The 22,013-nt window shown below is 36.4% G+C and overlaps 1 protein-coding gene across 1 annotated transcript in view; it reads left to right on the forward strand.

Moving 5' to 3' along the window:
* UBE2D2 (ubiquitin conjugating enzyme E2 D2) overlaps positions 1-22,013 on the forward strand; it is a 42,869-nt gene that overhangs the window by 12,858 nt on the left and 7,998 nt on the right. Inside the window, exons 2-5 of the mRNA XM_068981162.1 lie at positions 17,031-17,094; positions 21,413-21,444; positions 21,524-21,601; positions 21,688-21,793. Coding sequence (XP_068837263.1) covers positions 17,031-17,094; positions 21,413-21,444; positions 21,524-21,601; positions 21,688-21,793 — 280 coding nt within the window. The remainder of the gene's footprint in view (positions 1-17,030; positions 17,095-21,412; positions 21,445-21,523; positions 21,602-21,687; positions 21,794-22,013) is intronic.

The raw sequence follows: 22,013 nt of genomic DNA on the forward strand, positions 1-22,013 counted from the left end.
ATACTGTACCTCTGTATTAGGTTTTGGAATTAGAAAGTGTGATTCCTCCAACTTTGTTCTTTGCCAAGACTGTTTTGGTTTTTTAGATCCCATGCATTCCCTATGAATTTTAGGTTCTGCTATTTTTTTTTTTTTAATGGCAGTTGGTATTTTGATGGAGATTGTATGGAATCTACAGATAAATTTGGGGAATGTTTGAGCTAGTTTTCCTGTATTTTCTGTTTTCCATGTTTATCTTTTATCTGTTTTTTGGAAAGATTTTCTCAGAATGTTTGCTTGCTTGCTTGTTTTAAGGATTTTCCTCTTATTTCATAGAAGCAGTAGCTTCTCTTAGCTTTAAGGATATTCATGATAGTTTTTCTTTTAACTTTTTCTTCTCCCTGAATGGTCTTTGCTTTTTCCTGCTTCTTTTTTACTTGACATTGTTTCGGTCTTTATCTTTCATGTTGAGTGATGTTGAAGATGGCCAGTTTCTTTCATTGTTTTTGTTTATCCTTATTTTAGAATAGGGCATTAAAAAGCTGATTACAGAGTCTTAGCATATGGGAGTGAGGTTTGGCAACTGTGAAACTCTGTGGTTTGCTGGCAGGGCTGTTCTCCAGATGAATCACTGGTGTCAGTGAGTCATATAGCTCTTTATCTTGTGCTAGTCAGTTTTTCTTGAGAAGGGTCTTTTTATCTCCTGTCTGGAACGTACAGGTCAAGCTTCCCATGTTTTCAGGACAAAGTATGTATGTAAATATTCACTTAACCTTCTGATTTCCGTACATCATTCATGCCATTAACTATGCTCAGTGTCTCTGAGTTCTGAGATCTTATGTTTTATCCTCTCTGGAGAACAAACCTCTGGTTTGCTTGGATGGGAAGGACATTCACTGGTAGAATCAGGGAAGTGATCTAGATGTCATTTTTAGTTTTAAGTTATTTTCAGATTTTTACCCATAAACAACATATAATACTGCTTTGGATGTTGTCAATTTACATAGATGTTATGGAAATGCATACATTTTAAATAGCATGCATTTTCAATGAATATAAATAGTCCAACAGTGTATTTTAAAATTTATTCCCCCATAATAGACATTTTGTTTCCAAGTTTTAATTAGTAAAGATGTTGAAGCTCAGTGTTGCCTTGATGCACATAGGTGAGAGTTTCTCTTTATAGTCAGTAGGATTGTTTGGTTGTAGAGAGAGGCTCTTTATTTTTGTAAGATAATGCCAAATTAAATTTTTTCTTTAAAATTTTTCATTATTTTGAACATAACACGCTATATAAAGGTACACAAAACAGTGAAGTCACTCAGTCATGTCTGATTCTGTGACCCCATGAACTGTAGCCCCCCAGGCTCCTCCGTCCATAAGCTTTTCCAGGCAAGAATACTGGAGTGGGTTGCCATTTCCTTCTCCAGGGGATCTTCCCGACCCAGGGATCCAACCCCAGTCTCCCACATTGCAGGCAGATGCTTTACCATCTGAGACACCAGGTGTCTAATAAATTTCAGTGAAAATTTCAGATATATCCAGACATTCAGTAGTCTACAGCATATCACCATGTGTCCCATCACCTGTCATTTTGTGTTTATTCTTGATTACCTCTTCCACCCTTATGGATTATTTCAAACTCAACCCCAAATGTCATATCATTTTATCTGTAAAGAATTCAGAATGTGTTACTTAGAGATAATGCATTGGTTCTCAGTAGGGTAGTTTTGCCTACCAGGTGACGTTTGGCATTGTAAACATTTTTAACTGTCACAGCTGGGAGGCTACTGGGTGCTACTGGCATCTAGTAGATAGAGACCAGGGAGCTACTGAACATCTACAATGTGTAGGACAGGCCCCCACAACAAAGAATTATCCTGCCCCAAATGTCAAGTCATTTCCCAGATTGAGAAATCCTGAGATAAGGAAGTCTGAGGGACATTCAATGGTTCTTCCTGTATATATTTCTAAATACATGCTGTTGTATTACACAAAAATCTAATTTCTGGGAATTATAACTCTAAAAGAATAAGCACTTTAAAAGTCATACAAAACTCCTGTGACTCTTACTATGTTTATGTGGCTGATAAATGTATTGGACATTTACATATTTTTAAAATAGTTCATGAATATTATTTGGTGTTGTAAAGAACCCTGGGCAATATATTGAAATGTCAGTTCTGAAGGGATGTGGATCACTTGAAATAAACTACTTTTGTCTTTCCACCTTTCTTGCACTAGTAACTTTCAGTAGCAGGGTAGTTTGGGGTGGGGGTTGTGTGTGTTTGTTTTCCAGTATATTGCAGAATTAGAAATTGATATTGTTTTGCTGAGAAATTGCTATGGTAATAATTGTTGGAAGGATCTATCATTGAATCTTATTACTTTTAGAGGCTGCATAGGGATGTTTATCAGTTAGGTTTGCTGTATAACAAATTATTCCAAAACATAAAACAGCAGTGATTTATTTCTTAGCATTCTGGATTGACTTGAAGGTTTTGTTTCATGTATTATCAGCCAGGGTTATTCTTGTGGCTGTGTTCAGGGTTAGAAGGTCCAAGAAGATCTCTCTCATGTGTCTGGGGCCTTGATGCTGACTCAGCTGCAGTGTGCACCACTGTCCCCCAAATGGCCTTTCCAGTAAGAAAGCCTGGACCTGCTGTGTGGTGGCTTAGAGCTGCTGTGGTGGAAGGAGCAGAAAGAAAAGCTGTCAAGTCTCAACACTAGACTTGTAACTGACGCAGCGTCATATTTGCTTAATTTTTTTTTGGTCGAACAAGATCCAAGGCCAGCTGGGATTCAGGGGGAAAGGAAATAGACTACTTCCTAATAAGAGAAGTGGTATGTTCTTACAGGGAGGGAAAAATTGTTTGCATCCATCTTTGGAGATTATTTACTGCAGGAGAAGTTGTAGTAAGCGTTGTCTTATACTGGCATGTTTACTTCTTGGATAAGGTCCCTTGTTAGAAATTTAATTCTGTAATAGTAGAATTTGGCTTCTTTGGATTCATTAAAAACAGTTCTGAATGGTTGAGTAATATTAAGTTATTAATAACATTTTTTCCAGTTTTAATTCAGAGAAGTTTTTTATGAAGATTTGTTTGGCCAGTCAATAGGAGGGGGGAAGGGAAGAGGAGAGGGGAAGGGAAAGGCTTGTTGGATATGAAATGTAAAAATGGTTGTTTTGAGAAGAGGTATAACCATTTACTTGGTTTGTCTTTTCCTGTCAAAATAGCCTAAGTTGCTTTGTTTACCTGCTTTATTTTTATTTTTAATAAAATATATAATTGATATATAACATTGTGTAAGTTTCATATACAGTGTGAATTTGATGTTTACATAGTGTAAAAAGATTACCACCATAGTGTTAGCTAACACTGCCATCATGTCCTATAATTATTTCCTTCTTTTTGTGGTGGGACCATTTTAAGATTTACTCTCTTAGCAAGTTTCAAATATACAGTATTGTTAACTATAATTGCCATGTGCATTAGATCTCCAGAATTTATTTATCTAATAACTAGATAGAAGTTTGTACTCTTGTTATAGGAACAAATAATTTTATACTACCAGTCTTACTCTTTCCAAGACTGTCACATAACTCATGATATTGCTAACATAAGGCTGACTAGGCTATGTATGCTTTTTTTTTCTTTTCTACTTGATTCATAATGTTTTCATACTTTTCCTATTACCATAACAAAGAACAACTTCTGCCTGTCGCCTCCTCTTTGTTAAAAAAGTGCTCTCAGAATCCTCAAGTAGCACCACTATAATGACTATATAGGTTAAACATTCTCTGTAGGTTAATTGGTCAGATCTGCCATATCAAAAACTGCTTAGGAGAACTATGCTTTGTTGTTAACATCAGGAATTTAAAATGTTTTTGAAGCAAGTAATAGTACCAAACCTTTCTCCAGCCTAACTATTGACTTGAATTTTCTGTCTGGCCCTCCCCTAGTGTTTGCCGCAGACAAAATGGAAATCCTTTTATACTTTGAACTTCGTCATAGCAAAAAGGAAACCGTTCTTTTCTCTTACTGTCATGATACTATAGTACCTTCCCCAAGATAGTAGTACATGTTTCTATTATTGTGTAGCATATAGTTGATTAAATGGCATCTCAGGTGATTTTAATGTGGACAGAGAACTCTTCCTGTCTCTAGGCTAACCTAAAATATAACTTTGAAAAGACATTTCTTCAGAGGTACCTATTCACGCTTTGGTTATTACTATTTAGTGTCATGTTTTGGAGGTTGGACTGTCCTGAGAGGTGGACAAGTCATTTTTTATCTGTCTTTATAGTTGTTCTAAAATACAGTCCCAGGCAAGTATGTAGCAAGTCATCTAGCAGAGTACAATTTAAGTTTACTTGACTATTGGTCACATCTTACAGAGATTTCAGCCTGTAGGAAGACTGACTTAACTATGGATAGATTCATTGTCTTGAACAGGTAAAGAATCCACCTGCTAATGCAGTAGATACAGCAGACTTGGGTTCAGTCCCTGGGTCTGGAAGATCACCTGGGGAAGGAAATGGCAACCCACTCCAGTATTCTTGCCTGGAAAATTCTATGGACAGAGGAGGTTGGTGGGCTGCAGTCCAAGGGATCACAAAGACCTGGACATGACTGAGCAACTGAGCACATGCTGATTCATTGTCGTGAACTCCTTGAGCTGGTGTTAGAGAACTCATGAAACAGAAGCTGTGCTTTGGAATAGTGAAGAGTAAAGTCCATGGAAAGTGTTATTTTTAAGTTTCAAGGATTTACAGTCTTGTGGTGATTTATTCACTAAGTTGTGTCAGACTCTTACGACTCCATGCAAGACTTATGACTCCTGCCAGGCTCCACTGTCCATGGGAGTCTTCAGGCAAAAATGTTGGAGTGGGTTGCCATTTCCTTTTCCAGGGTATTTTCCTGACCCAGGGATTCAACCCAGGTCTTCTGCATTACAGGCAGACTCTTAACCAACTGAACTACAAGGAAGCCCTAGTTAAATAGTATTTATATATTTCAAAGCATCTGAGTACCAGAACTTAACCATATGCTACTACTAAAAGTAGTACATGTGAATTACTTTAGGAGCAAGTGGGGTCTCATGGTTTTATGGAGTATAATGAGAAAAAGGATGTTGTTTTTAACTCTTTTTAAGGTCCTCATTGTCCTGCCACTTTTAAGTAGCCTAGAAGCACACCAAGACAGTGATAGCATCATTTGTTTATTTCCCCGTTTTCTCAGACTTTGGACTGTGGTACATGGTGATTAGTGCCATAAAAGAGTTCTTTAGGTTTCTAGTTTGCTGTGTAGTTGTTAACTGAGGTGGAATTGACTGGTGTAGATTCTGGTTATTTGAATGCCAAGAACGAAGCTCTTTTCTTAGTATTTCAGTGTTTTCTTCTGAGCTTAGTGCTGAAATTGTTTGGCATACGTAATAAGCACATAGACTTTTCCTATTTACTTGGTTATATGCCAGGCTCATTTTGGAAATAGTGTGGAAGAGCACTGACCACTGCCTTAGTAACTAAAGGAGAGGTAATTTCAGATCCTGACAGAGACCCTCTGTGGAGTGTGACCTAACCTGACAATTTAGCTACCAGCCATCATTAGCTCCAAGAGCAAGGAACCACTAGCCTGTTTAGCTTCTGGTACCATTTGTACCTCCTTAATATTTTTGTCCCCTTACTTATTACAGAATTAGTCTTCTGGAAGACTTGTGATTTTCCTGTCATAACTGTCATTTACTCAGGCACTTTCTACTCTGTCCTTGATTGCCAAAATTCTAAACTTGTTCTTTGTTAGGTATTTATAGGATCCCTTGGCTGCAGTATCAGACTATTACTGCCTTCTCAAGTGCCTTACTTCCTTAAATCTAAGATGTTATCCATTGAAAGATGTAGAAGTGAAGTCACTCAGTCGTGTCCAACTCTTGCGACGCCATGGACTGTAGCCTACCAGGCTCCTCTGTCCATGGGATTTTCCAGGCAAGGATACTGGAAGTGGGTTGCCATTTCCTTCTCCAGGGGATCTTTCCAACCCAGGGATCAAACCCATGTCTACCCGCATTGTAGGCAGACGCTTTACCGTCTGAGCCACTAGGGAAGCCTAGAAAGTTTTACTACTAAGAAGAAAAGATACTGCCAATGAAGCTGACATACCATTGATTATAGTAGGCAGTTTGATGTCAGGTATATTAAAAAAATCATACAATCAGTGAAAGACAGTATTATCCTTCTCTAGGTACTTAAAGGAGAAGGAAATGGCAACCCACTCCAGTACTCTTGCCTAGAGAATTCATGGACAGAGGAGCCTGGTGGGCTGCTGTCCATGGGGTCGCACAGAGTTGGACATGACTGAGGCGACTTCACATGCATGCATGCATGCATTGGAGAAGGAAATGGCAACCCACTCCAGTATTCTTGCCTGGAGAATCCCAGAGACAGAGGAGCCTGGTGGGCTGCTGTCTGTGGGTTCGCACAGAGTTGGACACTACTGAAGTGACTTAGCAGCAGCAGCAGGTACATAAAATTACTGTGTGTAATTGTAACAATCTGTTCTTCAACAGGTATTTACTGGGACTCCCTCTGTATCAGGAACTGTGCTGGATATCAAATTCTTATTTGTCATTGGGTTGAGAGACATTAAATAATCATACATATAAACTATCTTGAGTTGCTAAGGCAACTTGCACTTTTACATCATAGTATTTAACAGAAAATGGGGAAAAGGGCTTCTAGGAAACCTCTCAGCACATTTAAGTGAAAGCTAAGGGTGCATGTGGTAGGAGGGTGCCTAGAGTATTCCAAGCACACTGTCCTGGAGTCTTGAGCTAGTTGAAATTTAAAAGCTAATTGATTAAGAAAAAGCTTTGAAATGAGTAAATGGTAGTTCATATAGGTAAAATAAGGTCTTGAAAAGGTTCTTGATCCTCAGTAGTAAAGAATATTGTCTTTAATTAGAACATTTTCATCTAAGTGGTTATTGCTGAAGTGCTCAAAGAAATGAACTCCTTATTCTCTAATGTTACCCCGTCTTACTCAAAACACCTATTCCATTCATGTTCAGTAATTAAATCTGAATATATTTTTGTCACTATAGACTTTCTATTTTCTGGCACTGTAGGTGATTAGGCTAAATTGGACTGGACTTCCTCTTGGAAGTTGTTAATGTACTTTTGTTTATCATCTCATTTGCCAGTGTTTGAACATCAATTCTGCTTGATATTGTGCTAGACATTTATTCATCTGCTTATTCAGACATTAGTGTGTCTCTTAAGTTCCACTCTGGAAAATGCGGTAAAGATTATATTATACCTTGTCTTTAACTCAAGGAATTTAGAATTAAGTATTCCAGGGGTAGCATTAAGGGTACACATAAATTTTGATAGTTGTGCATAAAAAATTGATCATAAGATATTACTATACCATATGATGCTAGATTTGTATAGTATAGTTAATAATAAGCTACTTGGAGAAAGAAGGAAGTCCCTGGGAAATAAGATTTTTTTTCATCCTAAAAAAAGCAGTATATGGACAGTAATCTTTTAAAGTGAAAATATTTAGTGTTGTATTTTAAAATCATAATTGTGCTATTGTGAAGATAGATGAAAGTGAACTGGGGCCTAGCCTTTTTAAAACAATTTTTTAACCTCAGATTCATAATTAGGTTAATCACATGCATTGTCAGAATTTCATATTGGTTTTTCCTTTGTGTGCCAAAACAAATATGAATCCTTATAACTCTGCTGTAATTTGTTTTATAGAAATTTCAGGGAATTCACTGATTGTATAAGCTTTCAATATTTGCAAACTTTTAGTATAACAGATAGGATTAGGATTATATAAATGACAAATTTTGCTAATATCTTTATGTAGCATATCATTTCCCCTTTAAAAGATATGTACTTCCCCCCCAACCCCTTTTTATACAGAAAAAGTATTTTAAGCCAGAAACACATCTGCTATATATTTGATCACTACGGGAAGCTATCAACATTGTCACATAAATAGCACTTGTAAGGATTTCCTGGAACTTGACAAAAGTAACTTCAAACAAACAAAAAAACCTGTCTTTAAAAATTAATAAAAACATGTGATTGCCTTAGAAAAGAAATTTATGTTGTATTAACTATATCTGAAAAGCTATTCATAATGCGCTTTCTCTTACTGTAAACATTCTCTTAAAACATTCTGATCACAGTGTTATTAATGTACTTAATACCACTGAGCTGTATACTTAAAATGGAAAAAAAAATGGATAAGATGGTAAATTTTATGTTTGTGTATTTTACCACACAAACCACACTGAAGTAATTTATAGTCCAGACTGGGGGTGGGGGGAACAAGGTATAGATAACTTTAGGACAGTATTAGCCATGTTGGGTGGATTTCTCTATGTCATGTTTAAAAGTCTTTTATTCTATAACAAAAAAAATTCTTTAGGATAAAAAGTGTTCTTGGTTCCTTCAGACTAATTTCTGACTTTCCCACAGACATTAGGCATTTATGAGAATAAAATCTTGGGTGGGGAACGTGGCATTGGAAGAATGGGCCACAGAAAGAAGCAAAGCCTGGTTCTGTGCCCAAACAATAGTGTTTCCTTTATTCAGGACTTGCTTAGAATCTTGAATATTCTTATAAGGATGTGGATTATAACATTTCCCAAATTGATTTGACCCTTAAACCTATAACCAAACCATGTTTTTTTAGTTTAACTTCATTGTTTTATCGATACAGGAGTTCTGATCTGGAGAAGTCGAATGACTTGCTTAAAGTTACTTAAGAGCAGAATAATAAAACATCAAGGGATGTTAAGACTTCGGAAAAACTGACTTCTGTCTGTTGCCCCTGTTGATATCAATAGGAACATAAACAGTTGTAGAATAACCATTATAATTCTTATGAAGCTAATTTTCATGTAACAATTACACATGAGATGGTTAGTTTCCAATATTTACAGAATGCTTGTCAGATAGTGGTGAATGACTATTCAGATGGTGGATAGTTTCTGTCATGTTCATCTCTATCATGTTCTTAGATGTTGGCAGGTGAATTGACCTCTTAGTTAAGCATGCTCTAGGAATAATTTTCCCATCTCTAGGCAATGATTGGGTTTGCAAGTTCCAGTGTGTTGAACAGTACAGTTATTTCTGTCTGGGTGTATGGGTTGAGGAAATAATTTTTTAAAACCCATACATAATCAAAGGCTTTGGTACACAGTTAAAAAAGAGGAGGGGTACTTATTATTCATAGGGCTTCCCTGATGGCTCAGCGGTTAAGAATCTGCGTGTAATGCAAGAGACGCCTGTGGGAGACATGGGTTCAATCCCTGGGTTGGAAAGATCCCCTGAAGAAGGAAATGGCAACCCATTCCAGTATTCTTGCCTGGATCGTAAACAAGAGGAGCCTGGCAGGCTATAGGGCATGGAGTCGCAAAAGAGTTGGACACAGCTTGGCAACTAAACAACAGCTTGTTATTTAAGTCAAAGGAGTGTTTAGTTGGAAAAACTCATGTGTATACAAGAATGTGGGTATAAGAATATTTACCAAAACATTATAATAGTGAAAAACAGGAAATAAATATCTGTCACCTAAGGAAAGGAAACACTGTGGTTTATGTACCCAGTAGCAAAATAAAGTGGTAAAAAGGAATAAACTATATCTTCATGGAAAAATATTAATGTCTTACTATGTTGAGGGAAAAGCAAAGTATAGAAGAATACATGCCATGTAACACTTTTTAAATAAAGTTTAAAAACATGATAACAAGACTATGTTGTTTATGAACACATAGAAAATGTATATAAGTATGCAAGAGAATGATAAACTCTAAATTCAAGGTAATCATTACTTTGGAGAGGAGAACACAGGGGACTTCTTAAAGATCTAGTTTGATCTAGCAATGTTTAGATTGGGCTGAGCTGAGTAAAGTTCAGTTTTCATTCCAATCCCAAAGAAAGGCAATGCAAAAGAATGTTCAAACAACCACACAACTGCAGTCATCTCACACGCTAGCAAAGTAATGCTCAAAATTCGCCAAGCTAGGCTTCAACAGTACATGAACTGAACTTCCAGATGTTCAAGCTGGATTTAGAAAAGGCGGAGGAACTGGAGATCAAATTGCCAACATCCGCTGGATTATCGAAAAAGCAAGAGAGTTCCAGAAAAACATCTACTTTTGCTTTATTGACTATGCCAAAGCCTTCGACTGTTTAGATCACAACAAACTGTGGAAAATTCTTAAAGAGATGGGAATACCAGACCAGCTGACCTGCCTCCTGAGAAATTTGTACGCAGGTCAAGAAGCAACAGTTAGAACTGGACATGGAGCAACACGCTGGTTCCAAATTGGGAAAGGAGTACGTCAAGGCTGTATATTGTCACCCTGCTTATTTAACTTATATGCAGAGTACATCATGAGAAACGCTGGGCTGGAAGAAGCACAAGCTGGAATCAAGATTGCCGGGAGAAATATCAATCACCTCAGATACGCAGATGACACCACCCTTATGGCAGAAAATAAAGAATTAAAGAGCCTCTTGATGAAAATGAAAGAGGAAAGTGGAAAAGTTGGCTTAAAACTCAGCATTCAGAAAACTAAGATCATGGCATCTGGTCCCATCACTTCATGGCAAATAGATGGCAAAACAATGGAAACAGTGAGATACTTTACTTTGGGGGGCTGCAGCCCCCAAATTCACTGCAAATGGTGACTGCAGCCATGAAATTAAAAGATGTTCCTTGGAAGAAAAACTATGACCAACCTAGACAGCATATTAAAAAGCAGAGACATTACTTTACCAACAGAGGTCCGTCTAGACAAAGCTATGGTTTTTCCAATAGTCATGTTTGGATGTGAGAGTTGGTCTATAAAGAAAGCTGAGCACTGAAGATTTGATGCTTTTGAACTGTGGTGTTGGAGAAGACTCTTGAGTCCCTTGGACTGCAAGGAAATCCAACCAGTCCATCCTAAAGGAAATCAGTCCTGAATATTCATTGGAAGCTGAAACTCCAATACTTTGGCCACCTGATGCAAAGACCCTGATACTGGGAAAGACTGAAGGCAGGAAGAGAAGGAGATGCCACAGGATGAAATGGTTGGTTGCCATCACCGACTCAATGGACATGAGTTTGAGTAAACTCCAAGAATTGGTGATGGATAGGGAGGCCTGGTGGGCTGCAGTCCATGGGGTTGCAAAGAGTCGGACATGACTGAGCGACTGAACTGAACTGAAGCTGAGTAATAGGTTTTTGCTGGGTATTTTCTGTAGTCTTAGTTAACTTGAATTTTTTAAAAAGAGTACAGACATTAATCTCAATAAGGTTACTACTACTGCTTATAATCAGTTCAGGGAAAGATTGCTATTGATACATTTTTATCAATTTGTCTTTAAAATAGAAGGCAGCATTATTAAGAGGGAAATAGAAAATATTTGAGAGTGCCAAGGGATTAAGTGTATCAGTAACAGATATAAAAGATTCTGTAATTTGCTGTTTTCAGAAATCATAATTTTTTTTTCAAACTGATCTAGGATAACTGAGTTACTAGTATTTCCAGAGTTTTAAAAATTTGTAATTGTCAATACTCTAGCAGTTCATTTTTAAATACTAACTTCAGATATTATGTTGGACATGAGTTAGCGTTTCTGTTGCAACCCTGGTAAGATAGGGGTAGGGCAGGGAGAATGCAGTGCTAAGGTAATAACAGACGCTCGCCTTCAGTGTGCCTTGAAAATGTGGAAACACCCCTTTCTTGCATTCGTTCTGTGCTGCCATGTTTTCCTTCACCTTCCCTTCACTTTGAGTCTTGCTGGTAATGAGTTTTCTAGCCTTGCGTTTTGTCTTTGATGCTTAATTCGTCAAACATAAAGGCAGTCAGGATTTAGTGTACATCACAATTTCCTGGGGGACTTGTTAAAACGCACCTTGTTAGGCTTTGAAACTGCAGAGTTTCTGATTCAGTAGGTCTGGTTGGAGCCTGAGAATTTGCATTTCTAATAAATTTTCTTGTGATAATGATGCTGCTGTGCCAGGGTCTCATTTTTGAGAACTACTACTTATCTAGTTGTTCTTTCTTCACTGTTCATTCATTTTAAAGGAGGTTCAGTTTGATTTCCTGGACAACATATAGATTCTCAGATATTCTAACTTGTACATTTCTACTATTTTAGATTCAGACTAAAGAAGCATGATATAATAGAACATATATAGTACACCATGTCCTTACTCTAATTACAAGTTTTCCTTGGATTAGCTACTTTGTATCTTTTTTATGTATATAAAATGGGGAATTAGTCTAGATATCTCTTCTGATGTTAAATCATAATTTCTGCTTAAATCTTCTCATATCCTGATTTTCCACCAAAGACCTTTGATTTGTACAGGAAATTTTAGAACTATTGACTTTGGAGCCAATTTTCTATAAAAGTAACTATAATCTCTCATGTCCCCATCTTGTTCCTTTTACCATTTGCTGTAGGGTAAGACCAAAATGGTGAAACAAATCTGTGTTCCGTACTATGTATATTTAGCTTCATAATTGTTAAGACTGGGGAAACAGGTTTTTTTAAAAATAGCTAATATCATTAAGTTTTACCAATTAACGACCTGTTTGAGTATTTGAGGATACAAGGAAAGCAAAGTCAGCATAGCCCTTGTAGGACCCCCTCCCCACAGTTAGGAAGTCCTCTTTCTTTTCGCTGTAGTGCTGTAATACAGAAATATCGCAGGCTTAGAGGCTTTAGTGTTCTGTTTTCTTTAACAGTGGTCCCTTTTAAAGAAGGGTTAATTCTTTGGAAAATAGGTACTCTTAAGATAATAATATATAAGGCATTATAATCATTCCTGTGTATCTTTATTGGAAAACATATTCCTGAGCCAAAAAAGATAGTAGTAGGAAACGTATTAAAAAGTTGGAGGACTTCCCTGGTGGTCTAGTGGTTAAGACTCCACGATTCCACTGCAGAGGGCAGGAGTTGAGTCCTGGTCAAGAAACTTAAGATCCTGCATGCCACGCAACATGGACAAAAAAGTTTGTAGTGAATTAAACTTTACTGGAAAATAATTAATTGGTATAAGGTTTGGGGGCTGTTTGAACTAAATTAAACACTTGGGAAAGTTTCAGATAATCAAAATTGTCTATAACCCTTAATCTTTAAAAATAATGGTTCTGTATACCTAGAAACAAGGAGAGTGTACAATGTCAAAGAAGAAAATCTTAATTGAGAACTCTACTAAAATCCACAGTTTATTTTGAAAATAAGACCTTTAATATAATATTTTTTTTTATTTCAAAGTTAAGACGATAAAGTCTCTTTAGAAATCGAGGATTCTTTACCTTAACTGTCAAACTTCCCTCTTCCCTTTTTTTCCCTAAATTTAATTATATGCATTTTGTCTATAAGGGCTTCCCAAGTGGCTCAGATGGTAAAAAGTCCATCTGCAATGCAGGAAACCTGAGTTCAGTCCTTGGGTTGGGAAGATCCCCTGGAGGAGGAAATGGTAACCCACTTCAGTATTCTTGTCTGGAGAATTCCATGGACAGAGAATCCTGGTGGGTACAGTCTTTGGGGTCACAAGGAGTCAGATATGACTGAGTGATTGATACTTTCACTTTCTCTCTATTGCTCTTTCCACAGAAAAGAAGTTTTCCAATAAACAGAAATGTTGCTTGGTTTTGGGTTTTGTCCTAGCTCTACTCTCAATCCCAGTAATGTATGATTTGCTATATGATATATAAGACAAAATCTGAATACTATTTGGGGGGAAATAAAAAGTCAAGGAAATCAATGTATAGGTATAAAGCCATATGATAAAGCCAACAGCCTGATGTAATAGGGTATATTTTTCTGCCCAGTGATTTGGCTAGATCAGTGCCTTTAATTTCAAGATTTATCTTTATTTAGTTTTCTTTTTGCCACATCACTCAGGTTGCAAGATCTCAGTTCCCCCAGGCCATGGTAGTGAAAGCCCAGAATCCTAACCGCTATATCAGTAGGGAACTCCCTTCTGTTTTTTTTTCCCCCTTCAGTTTTAATCATAATTCAGGGACATCAGATTTTGTGGTGGTGGTCGTATAGTCGCTAAATTATGTCCAACTCTTGTGACCCAGTGGACTATAGCCTGCCAAGCTCCTCTGTTCATGGGATTTCTCAGGTAAGAATACTAGAGTGGGTTGCCATTCCCTTCTCCAGAGGATCTTTCCAACCCAGGGATCAAACTTGTGTCTCCTGCATTGTAGGTGGTCTTCTTCATTGCAGGTGGATTCTTTACCACTGAGCCACCAGGGAAACTTCAAATTTTGTAGTTTCTGTGTTTATTTAGTCTAACTGGGTTTTCACTATTCTCATTACTATTCAGATAGTCACAGCTTTTTCAGAACTTTTTTTTTTTTATCCAAATGTATGGTCAGAACTGGTAAGTTATTTTTTAAATAGACAATAAATGTACTTGTTAAAGGTATGAAAGAAATACATGTAGTTCCTATTTACCCCCAAAGCAAAGTTTCCTTCTGAAGGCAAATACTTTGAATTAGTTTTGTATCTATTCTTCAGAGATACTGTATGCATATATGAAGATGAATGAATATATGCCCTTTTAGTAAACAACTTTTCTAAAGTATATATAATAAATCTATATACAATAAATGTTTACTATGATGTATACAATAAAATCAACAATTTTAAGTATACAGTTTGAGTTTTAATGAGTATAATTCACAGTTTTGTAGTCCCTACCAAAATCATAATATAGAATATATCCATAGCCCCCCAGATTTTCTTCATGTTCCTTTGTAATCAGTCCCCTCCAACTCCCTCTGGCCCCTAAAACTATTAATCTGGTTTCTATCGCTATAAATTTGCCTTTTCTAGAATGTGTATCAATGGAATCATACAGAATATAGTCTTTTTATGTCTCATTTCATTTAACATACTTAAGTGAGTGCCTTGAACCAAGGAAGTGTTGGAATGAGTATGTTAATTGTAAATTAGCACAAATTTGAGTTAAAGTTTTCTTTTTTTTTAATTATATAATATTGACTTATGAAGAGGACAAGGATTTTTTTTTCCTTTTAGCTTTTTGAGATGTAATTGGCATAAGTTTAAGATGTTCAGCATATTGACTTACATATATCATGAAATTTTGGTAAGTTTAGTGAACATCCATTATCTCACAGGTACAAAATAAAAAGTAAAGAGAAAAATTTTTTTCCTTGGGATGAGAACTCTTAGGATTTACTCTGTTAAACTTTCATGTATAGCATACAGCAGTGTTAATTAACCTCTTGTCTGGAAAATTCCATGGACAGAGGAGCCAGGTGGGCTACAGTCCATGTTGTTGCAAAGAGTAGGACAACTGAGTGCGTGTGTGTGCACACGTGCACACACATACATATTACAGCCCTACGACTTAAAACTGTTAGTAAGTATAGTTGACCTCCCAGACTATGTTACTGTCTCGTATACAACACAGTGGTTTGATATGTTAAAAACTGATCACCACCTGATGAATCCTTACATTCAACTTAGATGAGGTTAGTCAAAAGATGTAGCTTAACTTCTGTGTTTCACATCAAGCAAGCTCTCTAGTTATAGTGACCTGTATTACAAACATTTGGGAATGTGAACTGTACAGTAAGTTTTTTGTTTTCTCCTTGAGGTGGGCAAGGAATCTCTGTTGTAGAGAAATACAGAATCTTCAAATTGAGATGTGAAAGGAAGTAAATATTGTTAAATCTTTATCTCAATCCCAGCACTTAAAAAAAAAAAAAGTAAGAGAACTTTTTTTCTATACTTTATGCTTTATCGTCCAAGCTTACAAATAGGATAAAACAAAATAATTGATGTAACGACTGGTTGAATAAGTTAACTCAGAAGAAGGAACTTACAGAAATATCTGTGTTGTAATTTAAAATATTTATTTATATAACTCAGTAAGATTTGAAATACTTTTTAAGTGGTAGGTTTTACCATTGTAGTTTTAAAAGATAATTAAAACTAGTCCTTCCTCAGAGTTTGTTTTTATCTCACATACCAAGCCAAAGGGAAAGGGAATATAGTATGATTTCCTGCTTTGTGGTTTTTAAGGCATCCCCACCCAGTAACAAATCTCAAGTTTGTGGGTTCTTGTGTTAAAGTAGCTAAGAAGCTGGCATCTTTTGTAGAGCATGCTGCTGCTGCTGCTGCTAAGTCGCTTCAGTCGTGTCCGACTCTGTGCGACCCCATAGACGGCAGCCCACCAGGCTGCCCCGTCCCCGGGATTCTCCAGGCAAGAACACTGGAGTGGGTTGCCATTTCCTTCTCCAATGCATGGGAGTGAAAAGTGAAAATGAAGTCGCTCAGTTGTGTCCGACTCCCAGCAACCCCATGGACTGCAGCCCATGTGTAATTCCATCTCTGATTTCAAGACTTTATGATGGGTTATATCCAACCAGCCTTTGTAGTATATCTCTTTTTCCTACTACCTTTGGAAGCTTTGTAGTGGATATAAGCTGAAAAAATACCAGTATCTTGTCAGATGGTTCTGTATGATTTGAAACATTTGTGACTCCATTCATCTGAAGTGTAACTTAATGGTTTTGAGGTACAAAAACCAGCTGTTGATCTTTATTGGAAAATAATAAATAAAGTGTTTACTTAAAAACAGTTTTTGTGAGACTTCCCTGGCAGTCCACACTCCCAGTGTAGGTGCACGGGTTCAATACCTGGTCTGGGGACTAAGATCCCGCCTTATGGTGCGGCCCAAGAAAACCCAAAGAAACAGTTTTTGTGGTTCTTTAGTATATGATACATGTTTACTTTCATTATATTTAATACCTATTAAACTCCAAACAAAGCAAAAATGATCTACTTTTAAAAACATGCATTTATATTCAGGAATCCCAAATATTTTAAAGATTTAATTAATCTACCTTTCTCTTCTCTGACTTTGAAGGAGTGCTGCTAAAAGCTTTACTGGTGAGACAGAGATTATTGGTAACAGTGATGGTGTTATTAATGGATAATAGTTACATTTATGTTAAATACATTTCTTTATTCTCTCCTTCTTGAAGGAATTGAATGACCTGGCACGGGACCCCCCAGCACAGTGTTCAGCAGGTCCCGTTGGAGATGATAGTAAGTATCTAAAAGGAATACTAAAACATAAAACAGCATAACAGTCTGCCTCTGGTGGACTCTGGTACTAATAAATATATATCTGCTGAGGTTATTTGTATGAAGAGTTAATTATGCAATTTTCCTTTATTTGCCCATGAAAGGTGCAGTTTTATGTATATTCCATCATCTTTTGTACTGTATTTCGTTTTGAACGTCTTCTGCCAGATGTTGTCTGTGTAGTTGTTCTGGCTCTTCCTTACCTACCCTTTGTCCCTTCTGGGTATTTACCTAAGTCAAAATATTCAAGCTTTTGTCTACAGCAAGCTATTGTTCTTTAGTAAGATAATAGTAAGTATGATTGGGGGGTGGTGTGTATGTGGGTCTGTGTCTTTCTTTGTATTGACTCATATTTGTGAAGACAGCTACAACTTACCTTTAATTTCCAGTTTATCTTCTTAATCCTGTTTGAAATAATTTATTGTATCTTACCATACATGTTGGATAATAATTTTACTTTTGTTCCACTTTGTCTCAAGACAGCTTTTCCCCTAATACCATCTTACAGCCTTTTAAAAATGAAGGATATTTGAACAGGCTGTGTAACTAATTCTCACACACAAAAATGCAACATTTAGCAAATAGGGGAAAAGTGGAATATGCTTGGAGTATATTTAGAAGCATTTGTGTAAGGGAGGTGTATAGGTTAAGACAAAATAAATGAGGTTATATGTACTTGTGTGTAAGATTAATTTTTTCCTAATTTTTCTTAAGATTGTTGTTTTGGTTTGCTAAATCCTTAGGAATCAAAGCAGAATCCTTGTACAAGGATTGCTTTATAGATAAAACAGATGTTATAAATTATAAGACTTAAGTACTTGTTATAAAAATCCCATTTATGTTATGTTTAGATCTGTCCAGTATTACTGAGTATATATAGTATTTGATATCAAACAGGACAGGCCAAGTACTTAAACACATTATCTCATTTAAGCCTCACAATTCTTTAAGTAATTAGAAAAGAAATTGTTAACTGTTTTAGAGAAGAATCTAGTGAGAGCCTTGTGGTGGTTCTTGAAGTAGATTTATCCTCAGATTTTCTGATTCTAGTTTTGTCATTCCATGGTATCATATCCATCTGTATCAATGTGGTCATTCAATTTTGAAAGAGTGTTTTTATTTCAGGTAAATTGCTCAGAGTTGAGAGAGGCTGATTTTTTTTTTTTTTTTTTTTTGAGAGAGAGACTGATTTTTAATTAAAAGTGTTTGAAGTCTGGGGATTAGATTTCATTTTTGAAGTTCTGTAGTATGCTAAAATAATTTGCCTTTGTTTCTACCATAGTTGGTACTACTACATTCCTTTCTCAGATTGAAAAGTGGTTACCCTGGAGAGTTAAACTCCCCCCTAAAGCATAAGCAATAAAAGAAAAAGAAAGATAGATTAGACTACATCAAAATTTAAAAATTAGGTACAGCAAATGATACTGTTAAGAAAGTGATTTTAAAGTCTTTATATCTCAACATTATAAAGATCAATAACCCAAATTAAGAATGAACAGACGATCTGAGTAGCTTTTTCTCTAAGATATTCAAATACATTAAGAACATGGAAAGATGTTCAGCATCATTAATTATCAGGGAAATACATATCAAAACCATAATGAGGTGTCACTTTACACCCACTAGGATGGCTAGTATTGATAAAGATGTGGAGAAATTTGAACCATCATACTTGGCTGGTAGAATGCAAAATGGTACAGCCAGCTTGGAAGAAAGTCAGTCTGACAGTTCCTCAAAAAACAGAACACAGAGTTTACCATATGACCCAGTGAGTTCATTCCTAGGTATGTGTCCAAGAGAAATAAAAACATATATCCCTATAAAAACTCACACATGATTGTTCATAGAAATTTTATTTATAATAACCAAAAAGTGAAAACAACCCAAATGCCCACCAACTGATGAAGGGATAAGTAAAATATGGTGTATCCATATAGTAGAATATTATTTGATGATTAACAGGAATGAAGTATTGATACATGCTACAACATGAATGAGCATAAAAACATTGTGCTGAAAAGACCTATACTCTGAACACCATTAAGATGCTGGTGAAAGAAATTGAAGATGACATAAACAGATATTGTTAAAATGACCATATTGCCCCAGGCAATCTACAGATTCAGTTCAATCTCTTTTGAATAACCAATGGCATTTTTCATGGAACTAGAACAAAACAAATTTAAACTTTTGGAAACACCAAAGACCTCAAATAACCAAAACAATCTTGAGAAAGACGACTTCCTGACTTCAGACTGTACTACAAAGCTACAGTAATCAAAAATAGTATGGGGGTTGCACACACAGAAAAAAGCATATGGATCAGTGTAACAGGGTAGCAAGCCCAGAGATAAACCTATGCATTTACGATCAATTAATCTACTGCAAAGGGAGCAAGAATATACAATGGAGAAAAGTTAAGTGATACTGGGGAAACTGAACAGGTGCAAGTAAATGAATGAAATTAGAACATTTTTTCACACCATTTATAAAAATAAACTGAGAGATCTAAATGTAAGACCAGATACTCTAAAATTCCTAGAAGAAAACGTAGAACACTGGCACAAATTGCAGCAATATTTTTTGGATCCATCACCTAGTGATGGACAGACAAATGGGTCATAATTACTTAAAAGCTTTTGCATAGCAAAGGAAACTGTAAACAAAACAGACAACCTGTGGAATAGAATATATTTGCAAAACGATGCAACCAACAAGGAATTAATTTCCAAAATATACAGACAGCTCATACAGCTAGTTATTAAAGAAATGCAAATCAGAACTACAATGTAGTATTATCTCACACTGGTGAGAATGGCCATCATTAAAAAGTCTACACATAATAAATGCTGGAGAGGGTATGGAGAAAAAGGAACCCTCCTACACTGCTGGTGGAAATCTAATTGGTGCAGCCACTATGGAGAACAGTATGGAGGTTTCTTAAAAAACTAAAAATAGAGTTGCCATATGATTCAGCAGTCCCACTCCTGGCATTTATCTAGAGAAAACTCTAATTTGAAAAGATACATGCAGCCCAGTGTTCATAGCAGCACTGCTTAACAATAGCCAAGACATGGAAGCAACTTAAATGCATTCCAGAGAAAGACCTAAGTCAGTGACTCTACTAGGTTTTCTTATATATAACCAGTGTGGCAGAATATGCAGTTAAGATTTAAAATAGTAGGTCTCCAAATGCTTTTTGTTAATTAATATGGGGCCTTTAATAGAACCTTTGTTGAAGATACTAGGACTGATCTTAGTGGCTCAAAGTAACTTTCTCCTTAGCTACTTAATCCATAAAAAAAATTAGTTGGCAGAAGTTAAGAGGAATTTTTCTCAGTACTAATGATGAGTAATCTAAAAAGGAGAGTCTCAGCAATACCTATCCTTTATTTTTAATCCCTAGTAAACAGATTGCTCTTTGTAGCTTCAGGCCCCAGTGAGGGGCAAGCCAACGATAGGGGCAGTTCTTATACAGATGATCAGAAGGAATTTAAGGGTTTGGGCTGACATCTGAGTGGATTTTTGTGTGGTTTTCTAGTCTTCACATTCCCTCCTTGCATCAAGAGTTAGCTGGTTTGAGTTGCTCGTGTATAATCCCATTGACAGCATCCCTTAGTTTGCTCAGATCCTAGTGTGATTGTTAAGTGCTTAGTAGCTTGCTTAGAAGGTGTTGTACTTAGTGGCATCACCTTTGAAACAGAACATGCACCATTTTTTGCAGTTTGAAGAGAAAATTTCCTTACTAAACAAGTTTATGATTTATTGAGATTATCCCTAGAGTTTGTAATCAAGCTTGGGACTTTCAGCATACGTTTTCTTTATTTATTGAGATACCAGTAATTCTAAAGATCTACACATGAGAACTCTTGGAAATTTTTTTCTCACTGGAAAGAACTAGCATTTCCTAATTTGAGTATTATCTACTTTTAAGTTTACTGTTCTGCTCTATCAGTTCGGTTCAGTCGCTCAGTCGTGTCTGACTCTATGCGACCCCATGAATCGCAGCACGCCAGGCCTCCCTGTCCATCACCATCTCCCGGAGTTCACTCAGACCCACGTCCATCGAGTCCGTGATGCCATCCTGCCATCTCATCCTCTGTCATCCCCTTCTCCTCCTGCCCCCAATCCCTTCCAGCATCAGAGTCTTTTCCAATGAGTCAACTCTTCGCATGAGGTGGCCAAAGTACTGGAGTTTATGTTAGGAAACAGTAAAAAAAAAAAAAAAAAATTTACTGTTGATATTACTTCGTGGTGACTTTTTGTTGTTCTTTTTCAGTGTTCCATTGGCAAGCTACAATAATGGGACCAGTAAGTATTCAGATTAATTTCAGAATAAATAGTTTAGGTAATTCACTCATTTTAACCCAACATTTTTTGTTATCAACAGAATGACAGTCCCTATCAGGGTGGAGTATTTTTCTTGACAATTCATTTCCCAACAGATTACCCCTTCAAACCACCTAAGGTAACTGGGATATGCAAATTGTTTTTTTATCTACTTTCTACAATGCTAATGAAACTGTTTATAAGAAGTTTTCCTTGTTTTGATAGGTTGCATTTACAACAAGAATTTATCATCCAAATATTAACAGTAATGGCAGCATTTGTCTTGATATTCTACGGTCACAGTGGTCTCCAGCACTAACTATTTCAAAAGGTAATAGAATGGATATTTGATATCAAAATAAAGCCTACTATTTTTTTGTGTGTTTGTGTCTTTTTTAGGTTACTTATTCTTGAAAGGGTTAGTCAAATTCTTCTTCAAGAGAATGTAGCAGTCCCCCTTATTCTTGATCTGGGATTTAGACCCACTAGAGAGAGTTGGATTTTTAAGCATATGTATACCTTGGTGCTGTGATTGCTCTCTGTCCATTGTT

This window comes from Capricornis sumatraensis, chromosome 9 (assembly GCF_032405125.1).
Source record: "Capricornis sumatraensis isolate serow.1 chromosome 9, serow.2, whole genome shotgun sequence".
In the NCBI taxonomy this organism is placed as follows: domain Eukaryota; kingdom Metazoa; phylum Chordata; class Mammalia; order Artiodactyla; family Bovidae; genus Capricornis; species Capricornis sumatraensis.